Source organism: Falco punctatus (genome assembly GCF_963210335.1).
Source record: "Falco punctatus genome assembly, chromosome: 3".
Classification (NCBI taxonomy): Eukaryota; Metazoa; Chordata; class Aves; order Falconiformes; family Falconidae; genus Falco; species Falco punctatus.
This window is the reverse complement of record NC_137582.1, coordinates 61,902,908-61,919,729: the sequence shown is the minus strand read 5'-3', so window position 1 is coordinate 61,919,729 and position 16,822 is coordinate 61,902,908. Positions and strand designations below refer to the sequence as shown.

The 16,822-nt window shown below is 37.9% G+C and overlaps 1 protein-coding gene across 12 annotated transcripts in view; it reads left to right on the top strand.

Moving 5' to 3' along the window:
* PIEZO2 (piezo type mechanosensitive ion channel component 2) overlaps positions 1-16,822 on the top strand; it is a 314,755-nt gene that overhangs the window by 55,317 nt on the left and 242,616 nt on the right. For all 12 annotated transcript variants that reach the window (XM_080379006.1, XM_080379005.1, XM_080379004.1 and 9 more), the window contains exon 2: positions 2,942-3,037. In XM_080379006.1, the coding sequence (XP_080235132.1) occupies positions 2,942-3,037 (96 nt within the window). The remainder of the gene's footprint in view (positions 1-2,941; positions 3,038-16,822) is intronic.

The window sequence follows — 16,822 nt, the reverse complement described above, 5'->3', positions numbered from 1 at the left end:
CATTAGCTTGATAAGGCACTAATCTCTTCAGCAAAATGTACTAGACAGATGGAGATGAACACGATATGGAAATAGTGAAATAGATGTAGTAGGGAATAGTAAAAATATTGCAGTGAAGTTTTGGGGTTTTTTCATTTATTAATTCTCAGAAATGTATTGCTGGTGCTTTTGCACCTGTTTAAATAGATGTAGGCTTTCCAGGTAATGTCTAGCCAAGGTTACTAGTTTGCTAGAGGACACCTCAATAAAAATAGAGGTTCTAAATATTTGACTTGTTAGCAAGGCATTCATTGACATATGGCTAATAAAAGATGGTATCTAAAGCGCACAGTTGCTGTTTTCTATCTTTGTACTGAGAAAACTGAGTGCTAAGTGCTCTGCAAGCAAGGTCAGTTCTGAAGAAAAATGAAAATGGGTATAATATTGCACTGAAATGAAGTAAGCTGTTGAGTGTGATTAAAATCTGATTGACAGAATCCCTGTAACAACTTTATAATAGTATTATCTACTAATACTATTATTCTGCTACCAGAATAACTGAGAACATTGATCCTTCCCCTTGAGGTAGAAAAGCCTCCAGGCTTTGTATCAGCCTTGAACCACTATCATACCTTTTTGTATGAATGCCAAAGTACTTTTTTCCACCCCAAATTAAACTTGCAAAAAAAGTTGATTTATGGATTTGTCCTAATCTCAGGAATGTCCTCTTTGCCATTTATCTCAAGGAGGCCACTAATGGCCATTGCACATGCTGTGCTCCTCTACAGGGCACCCTGAGAGTAGGTGTGTAGTAGTGGGGCTGACTCCTTTCCTCAAGTACATTCACTTTGAAGCTCTGATAATTACTTACAGAATTCCCAGTGGAATAGATCCTGTTTATTTTGCAGTTTTTCTTATTTACAGGTGTAGGTATAAGTTCTTGGGTGGCCTTTAAAGGCTGTAGCTATAAAGGGAGCTTAAGTAGTAAATGACAGGAGCAATCTGAGTTTAAATTCTTACAGGCAAATGAGAAGCTGCTCTTAAGCGTTCTGGATTCCACTCTGAAAAAACCTTTATCAAGCTTCAATGGATTTTGTAGTCCTTGACAGATTCTTTTGAAGGCTGGTGGCAGAACGGTATCAGTTTAGAAGTAGAGTGTAGATGCTTCTTGTCCATCCTTCTTACCAGACTTGCCCATAAAATTTACACATTTCTTGGCTAAGCTGCAGATGTGGAGCATAAATCCAGAGTCTTTCTATCAGGGCTATTAAGGAAATTGAGTTGGTTGTTCAGAGCATTGGTTAGTTTGGGAAGCAAAAATTACAGCCATCATGTGGATTTGTTTGTTAATAGAGAGACTTCTCAGTTTTGTATTTATAACTAAGATGGACAGATAGGATGAGGACCAATTAATGATTAAGTTGTTAACTCATTTCCAGGATAGTCTCCATGAAATTTCGTTAAGTAGTGACTGGAGAAACTTGTTTTCTTTTGGTATACGCATTTTTAGCAGGACTAAGACTGTTTCTGTCCCGCAAAACCAAGTTGTTCTGGTTATAGCTGAGAAGATTTTATTGATACTAGTTATTTTGCACGAGTAAATAAATGTAGAGGTTAGTTCATCTCCTGACTCCTCTGCAGTTGGCTTATCTCATGGGAACAGTTGAATGTAATAAGCTTTGTAATATTTCAACATCTGCTGCACAGTGAAATTACAGGTTAGTTTGTCATTTTTTGTTGATTTTATCCTTTCTGTATGGAAGTCCATACACTCCTCTTTCATCACAGAATGTGCGTGACATTCTTTGAAAAGATGTGCCTTGGTTGTAGCAATATTGCTGGTTGTTCTGATGGCCTGCTGACCTGCGTACTTTCGGGAAAATACACTAATTTTTTTTTAAACAGAAATGGAAATACTAGGCAAAGTCAGCAAAGTAGTTCCATTCTTTAGAAAAAACACGTATAATACCAGTTGCAAGTTGCTGTGAAACCCTTTTTCATTTGTAGTTCACAATATTTTCACTAGAAGAACTTATTAAGCCAACAAGTGGATGACAATAAAATTGAAAGTTCTCTGTAACAATTTAAAGACACTGCTATTTTAAGGATAATTGGTCGTTTGAGGCCTGCTGTAATTTGGAATCTGAAGAGACTTAATTTTTCATATTATTTACTGATAATCCTTAATTGTAAGATAGTGAACATGTATGTGGCTTCTTGAAGACGTTCCAAAAGTGGGATCGTTACCCAGTGTGCATTAACGAAATCACACACAGAGTCAATGAACTTTGACACACGTGTTCTCTGGATGGTTGTCTCCTTCGGGAGGTGGGTAGCTTTTGATAAGGAAATGTCTTTTCTATTAAAATTAGTGTATAATGAGGATGGTTCACCTAAAGTTCAGAGTGTCTTAAGAATCCTTGCCAAATTTCATAGTTTGCTAGCTAGGTTCATCAATCTCAGGCCTTATCTCTGTGCCTATTCTTTTAAGTTACTCTTCATAGGTAACTAATTCCTGTTTTATTTTGACAGATACCCTTTTTATGGTTTTCTTGACCTTACCCTTTGACCCGCGCAATGTTTCATTTTATACCAAAGACAGCCCATAAATATTGATTTCTGCATCCCTATATATTTTTATGGGGAATGGTTTAATAGCTCATATGTGAGGAAAGAAAAAAATTTAGTTAACAACTAACTTGTCCATAATTCTGGACAAAATCTTTGTAGCTTGGATGCAACTTTTGCTAAACTTAAAATATATATTACTGTGAAAATACTTGAGAAGTGTATTTGATTTTATTATTTGAAGCATAAAGTTGAATACTTGTGTAGAAATGGTTTAAATAAATGGTGAAGATGGTAAGATAAATAGTAATCTCAAATGGGAAATGCTGTGTGCTATGAATTTGATTATCACAGGCTGATTAACTAATATTTCATTTTTTTTCTCTTATCGCAGCCTGTGCTTTTCGTTACAATGGGCTCTCCTTTGTCTACCTCATCTACCTCCTGCTCATTCCTCTGTTTTCAGAACCCACAAAAACAACGATGCAAGGTAAGATGTTAATTGCTTCATTCTTCAGAATGTGTGGTGGAACAGCACATGCAAAAGCCTTTGTGCAGTAGAAGGTGAAGTCTTGAACATTTTCCCCTCATTAAGGGAGCTAACTTGTAGCACAAGCTGTAAATTCTGTGACACTGTAGGCTCGATATGTGCTGGCTTTGGTGCTGAAGGACTTCCAACCATGATGCCATTCTTGCCTCAAGGTGCAGCAGGGCTGCCTGATAATGGTATTGGGAGATCCTTTCTATGGCATTATTTCATCTGACATAGTCTGGGTGATAAATGAGCTTTCAGAACCCCTCCAAAGTCATCCTGTCATAGCCTGTGGCCCAGGTCTGGATTTGTAGTTACTTTTGAGAATTAAATTTGGTCTCAGTTTTTTCATCCAACTGTATTTTAGGCACTTACTTAAACATCACTGTCATCCTGACTTTATACAACTGTCTTTGTGAAAATAACTAAAAAGGCTTACTGGTAGAGATGATGAATAACTATCTACATCAGGCAGTCAAACATCTACGTATCACATACCAATCAAACATTTACAATTTAAAATATGAAAACAATTATGCAGACTTGTAAAGACAGAACCATTTCAGAAATATTACATTCTTGCTGTATGTAAGGAGCCTGTTTGTATAGAGGAGTGGCTTCTTGAAAGCCAGCAGAAATGTTGACTGTATGGTAGTATGACGATATCAAAACTTAAGGGTTTGTGATCGGTTGGTGGAACTGGCAGTGAACATGCAATTACAGATTTTTATCTACTGATGTGCTTTGTCACCTAGTAGCCTGTTGGAAGAGATTGTTGATAACTGCATTTCAAAGCACTAAAGCTGCTTCAGTCATTCTTGTTCTTGCTTACCCAATTCTTCTTCAGACCAGTATAAAAAAAAAATATCACACAATGCTAAAGTCAAATGGACTGACCTCTCATCTTTTCTGATGGAAATAATGTGAAGCGTCCTTTATAAAGCAAGCTGGTTCATGACACCACTAACAAAAAGGAGGCATTTAAAGAGGCTCTGAAGTTATACTGCCTTATTTGATACTGACTTTGGCAAATTTTTTCTACTCACAAATCTGTTTTCATGGCTGATGGAAATTCAGACCAAATCCACATAGTTCTTTAAAGAAAACAATCAAGAAAATCTAGACTCTGAGTACAGTGATATCTGAGTTTACAGGGCCTCTATGAAGTTCTTACCCAAAGATTTTGGCATTTTTTATGGTTTCCTGAAAAACCTTAATCTTGACTTTGTTCTGCCAGGGTAGTTTCTCAGGAGTTTGGATTTACCTCTTAGTTCATGTGTTTTCCAGTTTTCTTAGAAGAGCTTGTAGATACTCTAGGTTCTTCATCAGTCCCATATCTGTCTTCTAAACACTATGTAACATAAACTGATACTTTTTCTTACCTGAAGAACTCATTGTGGTTTGACTGAGCAACATGTTGACAACAAACATACAGTTTTCAGTGTGTTAGCTGAAGAATGGTTTATAGGCAAGTGTCCTTCCAAACATACATTCCTGTATCTTGCCTATAGGTCCACTTACCCTGAGAAAATAAATGTATGAAACTTTTCATGAATTCCCTGCAAAGCGTTCTTGGAGAGTCTCATCGTCTGATTTAGTGACCCCTCAAGCTGTCATCCTTTTTTCCCTTTATTGAGAAGATGAAGGGAGGAAGCAGGAGTTTCAGCATTGTCTGATCAGCTATTCATCACTGCATGGCACATATTAACAGTACCAATCAGTTTTCAAAAGTGGAAGTACAACTTTTGTTGTACCTGTTTTTACTAGTGTAGGAGGCAAAACTAAGGAAACGTCTATTTGTGCACGTGGTTTCTGTTGATGCAGATTTTCACCCGGCCTGTGTATAGGGGAAACTGTATAAGAAAGAGAACTTTCTCCTCCAGGTTCTAGCAGGGAGAAGCAAGGCAGAGTTACGTTTGTGTTGTGGAGAGTGTATTCTAACCTGTCCTAGTTGCAACGACTCACTGTTTTGCTTTATTTTAGCTAGGATAGATGTAGATTCTTTTTTGAAATCTTTGAAGGGTTTACCAAAATGATATCCTGCCATCATGCATTTCACAAGCTAGTTTCATTTAAAAGAGAATCTGCATTGAATTAATCCATTTTGCACTCTATTTGGGTTTTACTGTATAATTATTTAGTGTGAATATAGTAGTATTGATTGACAGAGATGCCCATGGTGCTTTACAGTCTTGACACCTAAGCTAAAGGAAAAGAAGTGCAAAGGATTGCACAAGGGTAGTATTATTCCTAAATGTTACTCATAAATAGGATTTGAATTACAAATAGGTTAAAGTCAGATTTCCAAAGATTGCTTAGAGTGGTATATATTAGAATTATATCAGATTTGAAGTCTTTGAGAATTGTAATGGAAGTATCTTGACAGAACTCTGAGACAAGGCAAGGAAGTGGGTGAGAATTAGGGTGTTTGTGAGATCTGGTCTGTTAGCTGTAGAGTTAAAATCTCTCACTCCTTGGTGAAGAAGCTGTCTTCATGAAGTATTACAGTACAGAAGTAGAAAAGGTCTGGTCAGCATTTGTATTTCATGCCTTAATTCCTACATTTATATTATGTCTCTCCACACTCTTCTACTTCCCACACCATTTTTCACCCAGTTTCTACCAGTCAATCTGAGAAACTAACACATTGTCTTTTGGCAGGGATCCACACCAATTGGGTAGGTTTAGTTTATGTTGACTGTGTAAGTGTGCAGTGGAGCCAGCAAAAACAGAACTGAAAAATAAATAAAGTAAGCATAAAAGGTAGGAAATCCCACTCTAGGTAAGTCTGTCAGTCATTTTTACAGGGGAAAATTATGAGGACATTGTGAGAATGGAACATCAGTAAATGCCCAGCTGTGAGTTAAAGTTTCTCTTAAAAGTGCTGAAGGTGGCAGTTGAGAGCGAAGCACTGGGAATTTGGGTGCAGCTTCCCAGATAATATGCTATTACCCTGCTGATTTTGTGTGTTTTACTTTTGCTGCCCCTTCTGTGCAAGAAAAGTGATTGACAGGATAAAACAGAGCCATGTTCTAGATGCCAAGAGCAACAGTGGAGCAACATCCTAATCCTCTCCTTTTAGAGTCTAAAAAAGTCAATTTGATTAAGACTAATTCCTGTGTGATTTGATAGACACTAAATCATCTAGTTTGCATCACTGGTGGCAGCAATCTTTCTTCAGAGGAAAACGCTTTCTTAGGACTTTGGATAGCTTCCCCGTATTGTGTGTCATCTTCTGAATTTCATATTATGGTGTGTTCATGGGAATTAATTTGTTATATAAATTCAATATTTCTGAGTGTAACCGTTGTGGCCCACTGTCCCTTTCACCTTTTTTAATTGTGTGTTATGTGTGTAGGTGTATCTTTCAAGAAAGTGTTGGTACATTTTTTTTTTTCTTCCATGTCCAGAGGATGGAAAAGACAGGGGAAATCTGTAACTTTTAGCTAAACCAGCCAAACCACCAATAAATCAGAGTCAAAAGTTAAATAAAACGAACTTTATTCAAAGAACCCTGCAAACAACAAAACAGAGTATGTAGCTGTATATTTTATTTGTCTTTTCTCTTTTTTTCTTTCTTTTCTGTCAAATAATATTTTCAAGCCTTCTCTTCTATTTCTGATTTATTCAAGTGGTCGTTTTTTCCTGATTCTTGCCTCCTTTGTTTAAATCTTTTTATTCTTTTGAGTTTTCTGTTCTCCTTCTACTAAGCTTTTCCTTCCTCATCTCCTCCTGGCGCACTCAACTGCCCAGTCACAAACCACGGCCAACATTCATATCTCTTGCACTTCCATCTGTTTTCCCAGGTTATCACCTTGCACTTTCCTGTTACTGAACTTATGCAACTTCTCTCCACCCAGCTTAAGGGTTTTCCAGGCTATAGAATTAGAAATTAATCTGGAATGAATGATGTCAGTCTGGATTAATTTTAATTTTGACAGAATTGCAAAAGGTTAGAAACACTGGGGGGAAAAAAATACACACACTGAAATGGTTCAGCTAGTGTTTAAAGCTTAATAAGTAATATTTTTTCCTTAAATATTTAATCTTCTTTAAAAATTTAATTACTGAGGTAAAGTAATATGAATCCTTAATCATGGAGATATGGCACAGTCTTTTGTCTTTGCATATGTTCAGTGTATTTGTTTTAAGATACTACCTGGCAAGTGAAAATACCAACCAACCTCTTTTAAAGTAGAGGAAACTTCTGCTTCAGTTAGAGCTGAAACACTGAGTTATTTAAGATTTAGCTGAATGTATTGTTTGCAGAAATACTACTTAATTGTCCATGAAACTGTCTGAATAAGGAAAAATATATTCATGAGCATTTCTGTGCAGCTGCTTCAGTCTTCAGTTAACTGCTTCAGTCTGAGGAGATAGTTTTAGTTCAAGTGTTGGAGTTCATGACTGCTTTTACTTCCATCTCAGAGCAATTATATCACCCAGTATTAGTAAATTATTTTGGGGGCACTGTAGTTGACTACTTCAAAGAGGGGACAACAATCCCCCTAGCTTCACCAACTTAAAGTACAGCCAAAACAGAGGTACCCATCTGATGCGCTTGAGGTATTGATATCCCGGTCACCCCTGCAAGGGCTAAAAGCTGTACCTGTCTGCTAGATTTTTAATAGTACTGATGGGCTGTAGGCTGCACTTGTGTTCTTCAAAACAGTTTTCTGTCATGTCTGCCAGAGTGGACATTGACAGGCCAGAGACGTAGTCATTGTCTAATCTTGTTATAAATTAAAATGTATGAATTGGCTACGCTGGGAAGCCAACATTTAAAACATAAAACATTTCAGTGAAAAGCTTCATGGGTTTGGGTGTTACCACTTGAGTTTTGACCTTTTTCTCTTTAGATTTACTATATGCTTATATGCTTTTGTGACGGCTTTCATCCGTATTTTACCTGTGTAACCACAAAGATGATTTGTTCCTCTTTTTTGAAAATTATTACCTGTTATCCTTAAGTGTTCAATAGAAAGTACTCTGGGTAATAATAAAGATGCTGATTAAAAGAGGTGGGATAACTCTTTAAGACATCTTTGGAACTACTGAGTTTCTTTGTACAAGCCCAAGGCATTAGTATGAAGGTTTATTTATAAATCAGAAAATGCTTTTGAGCAATTAAAAATGGGATTTCTACTGGACTGGGCATGTGTATGGAGGCATGCCAGGCTGCTACATAAACATCCTTTGGCTCAAAATGTTCCATCTCAGCTAGGTTTCTCCACTTCCAACATTATAAATATTCTCCTGGGAGTGAGCATTGGGGCATGTTATTTATGATCAGTGGGCCAGATCCTGAGGTACTTATTCATGGACATTTTAGCAATGGATGAGTGAAAATGAAGTGATACCTTTACATTAACCAACTTTAGAAATCCTCTTGCATCTTACAAGCCAGTGAACATTTCTGTTAATGATACTATGTGCTTTCTCCCTATTTATTATCAAAACATTTTCTTATGAATTGAAAACCTCTCTAACAAAGTGAAAGTAAACTCACAAGAAGCATTGCACTGACAGCACTGGGTACAGAAATCTTGTGTCTGTGTTACGTTGTTGTGTATGATAAATAACAGCTGTGCTTTTCTCACTGCCTTATGATGCTGTTCTCAAATGGGATATTCCACTCTGAGAAGGTAGAGTCCAGTTCCTGGGCTGGTTTTACGTTTTAACTTCCACAGAAGAAATTGTAAGCAGGGACTCCCATTAAGCAGTTGATTAGATGTCACCCGTTTTCATTATCATTTGTTATATGATTGCTGGCAATGGTTTTGGACCCAGGTATGGCAGAAACTTGGCAGCATGTTGATTGCAGCCTTGCAAACACAGCAAAGCAGTGTTGGGACAATGAATGCAGAAACCAGGAGGAGAAGATAACTAGAAATATATTCTAACTTGCACTTAAATAACCAACATGGGCTTTTTTGTGTGGTTCTTAACGACTGTGGGTCTTTGGAAAAATTCAAATGAAAAAAAGGGTAATGCTCTTGGTAGAGAAGGCAATAATTCTTCAGAGGGCTTTGAATTAAGGTGTTTGCAATTAGACTTGTGGAATTGTTTTGGGATTGTGATGGAAATACTCAATTAAATGGGAAAAAAGCCATTTTAAAGGAGAGTTGACACTATTGCTACTTCAAATTCAGAAAACTATTTCATTGTAAAACTGAGCATCTTTATAGCTGCATTAGTTTTAAGTTATTTTAAAGCAATATTTCTCCTTATATGCAGTTTAGAGTGATCTGGAAGTGATTTCTTTAATGTTTCAAGTTGAACCCAAGCCGACCCCCTGTCCTGGTGATAGTCAGCTTCAGACTGAATATGTCACTGTTTAATTAACATAGTTTAATTTACCTCTAGCAGTGTTAGAGTTAGCAGAATAAAGAACTAAAGCCAAAACAAAGCTCCCTTTTTTTTCTATACCAAGGTATAGGTAAATGCAGATTTATGGCATGGAGAAGTAATTCAAAGGCACAGGTAAGACCTCTCAGAAATGTTTGTTCTTGGCAGTAACTCTGAAAACATTCTTTCTCCCTGCCTCCCCAATTCATTAAGCTACATCCAACACTTAAATATCAATTGTACTTTATACAGCTTGTGAAGGTTACTTTTCTAGCCTTTCTTTTGTGCTGTTTTGTTAAAATCATTGAAAATTAGTCAATTTTATTCCTTTCCAGTGAGTGTGTACAAAATAAAACTTTTATTATTTTATTGTTATATTTAGAAGGTGAAAGTGCAGAAATGGGAATCTAATCTAGAAAAAGTATGGTAAATTAAGAGTTTGCTATAAGATAGCAGTCCTCCCAACTAACACCACTAAAGCATGAGAAATTTCTGCCCTGAGTTAGATCGAGGCAGGGGCAGAAAGCATGCCTTGGACCCAGCTGTGAAGTTGAGCACTGACAAGAGTACTGTCCTGAATGTGCACACTTACTCAAATTCGGGATCTGATGTAGTTATGCTGTAGTTGAGAAAGCATTTTAACTTGGAATGACCTTGGAGCATGTTTTTAAATTGTATTAAATAATGAAACTATGAAAATGAATTTTACAAAATCATATAAAAATAGCAGCATTTTAGGCTGTAGAATATGATTGAATGAGTCATGTAGTCCTGCAATTCTAAGACTGGTAAGTCAGCCCACAGATTTTGGTGGAAAGAAGATAGTGCTGAGTATGCCAGGAAAGCCAGACTTTAAGAATTTGTTCTCTCCTCATTGTTCTGAAGCACGAATTTCTCTGAGTTAATTTTTTTTTGTTTGTTTTTAATATTAGTGTGTTGCATATGTTAATCATCAAAAAGTCTCACAGTTCTTTCTGATAGTTTTAACAAGCAGGGATGTATACTTTTTTGTTGTTCATTGGCATAATTTTATGTGCGTTATTTGCGTACATTTCAGCTAGGAGCCGCGTTTGAAATACAGCTCTGAATGCAGACGGATCTTGGTGGCAGAAGTTTGTAAGAGAAGCTGATTGTTGGTTGTAAATGTTCTAGCTTATTTTGTGGGGCAATATATTGGAAGCAGACTTGGCTTTTAGACATCAACAATGGAGGCAGTTTGTCTGGGCACCTTTCTGCTGTCTGCCGTAGCTGTGACAGTGCTTCGAAGAGCCAGGCTGGCTGCAAGAAGCATGGCAGTGTGAGATGCAACACCCACCTTGCCTTGGCTGCGCAGCACAAGAGGCCGGTGTGAGCTACCACCCAAGCCATCCCCCTTGTCCTTCCCTGTAGCAAGAGTGGACCAGCCCTTGGGGTAGAAAATTTTAATTCTACTGATTCTGCTGGGAGGTCTTGATAGAGCTCTGTCAGAGACTGTATGATACAGAGCTAAAAGCAAGTTGAAAATGGTTACAGTGGTATAGTGTCTTAGCTCTGTAAATCAGTAAGCAGGCTGTAGAGGAATAGGAGGGGTATTATTGAATCTGCATCTACAGTAGAATCATTTAGAAGTCAAAATTACATTGCAGGAAGAAAGCAAGAGGTTGATAAGATCTGGCTGGATTCAGATAATACTAGGAGGAGAAAATCAACATGGAATTGTTATGTTATTCTATAAACTAGAAGAAAAATTCTCCTAATAACCATACAGCCAAATCTTTCCTTAATGCAAACAACTTCTCAAACAATTACTGACTTGTGAAGAACCAGTGTTATTTTAAAATTGGTCTGGGTGGACTAAGGACGTCAGAGAGAGTTGGTCATCATTATTCTTTACGATCCAAAGTTAACAAAAAACAGTCTCCAAGGTTTTCTTAACCTGAAGTGCAAAATAAGTTTAGGGAAACTAGATAGTGACTAAAGACCTCAAGCATTTGAATGTGGTGACATTTTCTAGTTAAAAACTTCCATCTTTCTGGTTAAAACTTCAGTCTTAAGCACTGGTGACGTTTAGGGGTGAACTCCAGACCACCAACAGCTTTCGCAATCGACATTACGAATAAACAGAGTTTGCAAGGAATGAGTAAAAGGGGAATAATCTGTAAAGAAACCATGTTAGAGGTCAAGAAGTGTTCGGATGAAAGAGAATTTGCCAGAAGTCAAGCTGAGTTAAACTCTGCAAAGTAAACTGAAACAAGGAATAAAAATGTGTGTAGCTATATTAATATAAAATAACAAAAAGCGTGGCTGGTAGAGGGATGAAGCAGGAATTGAATATTGTCTGGGTATGCCCAAAACTTCAAACAGGACTGTGCTTCAGTTTTGAATAAGGGCAGTACTGTTAAACACAGAGACGAAGGCAAGTGTGCCTGCTGGTAAGGAGATTGAAAAAAGGAAAACTACTGTATGTGAGAGAGAAGTAAGACTCAAGGAGTTTAAATGCTTAAGTTTTACAGGCTGAATAATCTCCATCCTGAAAGCGAGTGTAATACCCTAGATTGAAGAATTAAAATATTTGCTCAAATGCTGAAAAAAAATGGAGAAATTATCATTATTTTGGATTTGGATCAGGGACATATGGCTTTTTCAGTTAAATGAGGATGCTGGCGCACCATCTAGAAACTGTATATATACAGGGTGGACCACAGATAGTTTCCTAGCCGTCAGCTTCTAATAAAAACAGGGAGCATAAAACCCCATCTCATTTTAAAGTGGAATATGATCCTTTTATGAACCAGAATATATCCTGTGGTCCACCTGTGATGGTGGGAAGTAGAATTGGTGACTCAGCTGATGCCTCTAAACTATTGTTACCCAAATAATTTGCTCAATATCCTGGGTATGAACAGTAACAGTCAGATGGTTTGCAGAGGTTTTGTGTCTGTCAAATGGTTTGCAGAGGTTTTGTGTCTGTCAAATGGTTTGGGGGAGGGTTATTGGGTTATTTTACATTAGGCCAAATTAACAGTTGCAGGCTTGGAACTTTCTGGTGATTTGGTTAAGGTGATGGGCAAAGTTGGAAGACTTTGGAGCATTATTGTGGTCATCAGTACTGTTTTCAAGAGTCAGAAACTGTAAGCTCATTTATGCTAGAGGAGGGGTTGTTTTACGGGATTATGTTGAGGTTTGGAAAATAAAAAGAGTAGCAAGAATATAAAACACATTTTGGGCCTCCCAATTCGAATTTCTAGTACCACTGTATGTTAAACAACCGTGTTTTATTATGCTGTCATAAAGGAAGAGGAAAAAAAGCCAGTAAACTATTAGGTATGCATTTTTATTACTATGACTGACCTGTAGGTGAGAGGAATTCCAATAAAACAACTGTGCAACTTCTTAAAGGCACTGCAGCTGCTCCCATTTACTCCACTGCTGTTGCTGTTGCCTTGGTTGGAGGCAGTCACACTCCAGTAAGGGATGTCCTGAATCTACCATAGTAGATGATGTCTGAAGAAGCATTAAGAAGTGAGCCCAGGACTGTATTAGCCAGCAAGGCAGGTGATGGCATTAATATCACTTCTTGTTGCAGTGCCTTGGTACCAGCTTTTTGCTATGAATTACTCTCTAGTAATACCAGAAATTTGTTCACTGAGGCAAACACTGATTCTTTAAAATTAATACATCATTTATTTAAATTTTTTTCTGTGTTTTCCCTTCTCATCCTAGCTCATTTTATTTCAAATAGGTTCTGGTCTGCAAGAAAGGGACCTGCTATGTTCTTCACATTGAGTACTGAGTGTGGGTATATCCCCCCCGCCCCCTTTTTTTTTCCCCCCTGTTCTGAATGTCTTCCTCACACATGGAAGAGTGTGTACATCTTTTGACAGGAGAGTATTATGGCAGAAAATAGTACTGGCTCTAGAGCACAGTAGTTGGTAAACGTCAGACCGCTTTTATCAGATTTCATAGGTGAGCCTGACTGCCTGTGGATGGTCCTGTGTCTGTAGTGGATTTGAATCCAGGGTCTGAATCCCGAGGAATTTAGAAAGCCTCAGGTAGAGATCTAGATTGGTGTTACTTCTTTGTAGATCAACACTGTACTTACATGTCACAGTGATCCTCAAAGAGAATCTCCACTGTAAGAGTACTGTCGCCTTGTCTTTTTCTTGTCTTGAAGTGGTCTGCCTTCCTTTCTCCTTGTCACTTGTGTGATTAACATGCTTGTTTCTTGGATCACCTAGAGCAGTGATTTGAGTGCCCACTGCTTTGTTCCTTTCATGGCACAGAACTACCCTCGGGTTATCGCTTGGTGCTTAGGGGATGAACAAGAAGCCAGGAAGGTATGACACATACATACTATTTATGAACTGTTTTTTTACAAAGGTTTTGAGAGTAAAAGGAGAACTAGGTAGCCAAGTCTTGACTGTTTACCAGTTGTACTTCTGATTGTTCTGAGAAATCATTTAGTACTGCAGTGATACAGGCCCTGGCATCTTCAACTGTTTCTAGAGAAATATCTATGCAGGTTGTATAGATGTGGTTCCCCACTCAGCCTGAGGACCTGTCAGGCTTTTATGGACAAAGAACACTGGATTTGGACCTCATGCCTGCAAAAATGGAATACAGAGCTGGTCTTACAGAATCATAGAATCATTTAGGTTGGAAAGACCTTTAAGATCGAGTCCAGCTGTAAGAACTGTCTTGGTTCTTAGTGTCTTGCTCCTCTAGGGTGCCTTACCGTCTATCCAGCTTCTGACTTGAAGGTGCTTCTCATTATTTCTCTAGTTTCTGCAGTACTAACTGCAGGTCACTGTCAGAGGCACAGCTGACAAGGAAGGTTTTCAACTCATTGGGAACATGTAGGTGGAAGAGGAATGTCCCCTCCTCCTGCTATCGCCATCGTCTGAAATGTAGGCAAGCTGCCTGGGAGCTGCAATCACAGGGACAGAGTTTACAGCAAGAAAACTGCTCATTTGCAAGCACTCTCAAAGCTTGGATTAAATTATTCATGATAATGCTTTTTGTCACTACTGTTTATATTCCAGTGACAGTTAATGTGAGTTGGACTTGTTAGTAAAATAAATAAATAGCATTCAGCGGGCTGCTCAGGGCTGAGGGCATGAGCACATATGGGTGGGTCGGGAAGCCGTAACAAGGTGCTGATTCATTTGTCTTTATGTGCCAAGAGCAGCACCTGACTCTGTCATTAAGCAAGAGGTTGGCCATTAAATATTTATCATGAGGGCATTCCAAAAGGCTTTTAAGGGCCCACACGAACACCACTGATCAGCAGGAGGACAGAAGTTTTTGGACTGTTTCCTTTTTTCTTTCTAATGATGTATGTGTGAGGGCTTATGCTGCTATTTTAGTTGTAGCTCATTGACATTGCGTTGAGACACCAGATGTGCTTTAATTTGAGGAGGCTTTTTTGTCAACACAAAAGAATAAATTGTGCCCTCATTGAAAGCACCCATTTTTCAATGTAAGGATGTTGGCTGGTACGATTTTGCTCACTGCTTTGAGTTCTGCAACTTCCGTGGATCTGGTTTATTACATCTGTCTTAACAACTAAAGAAATGTTTTCTGGGAAATAAATAGTTCCGTGACAAAGATGTATTGTAGTGAGCAGCTGTTTCACTGTAATGGGAGCCTTAATTGAAAGGATTATTGCAGCAAAACGTTTCCTAGTTGTTTGTGTTGGATGATGTGGCGGAGAAGGATACAATATAGTAGCAGATTTTAAACAAGAATGATATCTGTTTTGCTTTCTGCTAGATCTTCAGGGTAGCTAAGCTCAAAGCTCAGTTTGCTCCCTTGGGACCAAATCTGCTGACCTTACTTAGGGAAAACTCCCACTAGCAGTGGGAAATTTGCTTCTGTAAGCAGCGCAGGAAGTGCCTTGTAATATATTAAGAAACCAAGTAAGCCCATAAGAAACCAAACAAAAGGCATTTAAAAGCATTCCCATTACTTATGGAGAGAAAAAAAGCAGAAAATTAATATGCACATGCTCCATAATTAACATTTAAACTCTGGTCTTAATGTGATTTAGAGGGAGCTGTGAACTCTTGAAAATGAAGCTGTTGGTGCAGATGTGGAGTTAGGTGTGCAGTTTCTCATTATTCAAAATGTTTCTGCTCTGCCTCCAGATGAAGCAGGGAACTTCAAAACGCATCCCTCCGGTCCCCTGACCCTCGCCCCCCCCTCCCCCCCCAAGCAGATTTGTTAACATGCTGTTGTAATTCAGAGCAGAGACCTGAATCTGATTCTCCTGTATCCCAAGTACGCTCAGCTAACACTGCCTTTTTGCTGTCCTTTTTCTCCAAATAGCTCTCCCTAAATGTTTGATTATTCTTGCAAAATGGAGCTGCCCTCTTAGCATCCAAGTAGTCACTGCACTCGTCCAAGGAAGTATGGGAATTTCAAGATGCTGAAAGTTTTCTTGTGTTGAATTATAGGACAGTGTCATGTAATGGGCTTGTGAATCTAGTGAAATAGTAGCAGCAGCTCCATGGTTATCTAATCTCCTCCCAGTCCACTCTTCCATACCCTAGCTTTCCATCTTTCCTCATGAAGCATTCATCATTATCATCATCATCAAAGTCAGTACATAGACATTAAATCTGAATATGTCCCTATTTGATAGATAAATTTTGGGTTGAAGAAATTAAGGCACATTTTCGTTGAGGTGCAAAATACCAACTTGGATGTTCTTGTGCTTTTTTTAGAGAGCATATATGCCCGCAAAGCTGCTGCTTTTATTTTTTTTTTCCATGCATGTGACATGCATGACTCAGTTTGGTGATGATTATTATTGTAGGAAAAAACAAAGTGATTATTTGTCATTTTCTTATTTAAATAATATTTGAAATAATCATAGCAGGGTTATGTTAGCAGGGCTTAGTAGATCTTCAGGAATTCTAGCTTTTTCAGACCATTTCACTATAGTCTTGTTTCACTTAACCTGACCAGGAAAATAAGTTAAATTTCCTTTTTTAAGAGTTCGGAGAGAAGAAGAGCTTTTGGCAGAACAAACCCCAGAAAGTCAGGGAATGAGGTTTTCATCACAGCTGTGCAGTATTCTTCTGGATTATATTCTATAAATTTGCACAGGACAACAACATTAATGAGTAAACCCAACTGGATTAGTAAGTTTTTGTAAAGCCTTTTCATAACAGAAAAAACTTTTCAACACTTTATTGTGAATTTAATTCAGTTTTTGAAAAAAAATCCATGGTGGAAAGCAGGAAGGGGGATAATGCTTCCAGATTTCATTGGGGGATAAAAAAGTTTGGAAATGAATGAAGAGACAATGAAAATCATAGGATTTTGTGGCCAAAATAACATTTTTTCTTTCTTTGTATTAAACCTTGTTAGGACAATTTTAATAAGGATGATTTTTTTTTTGGAAAAAACTCA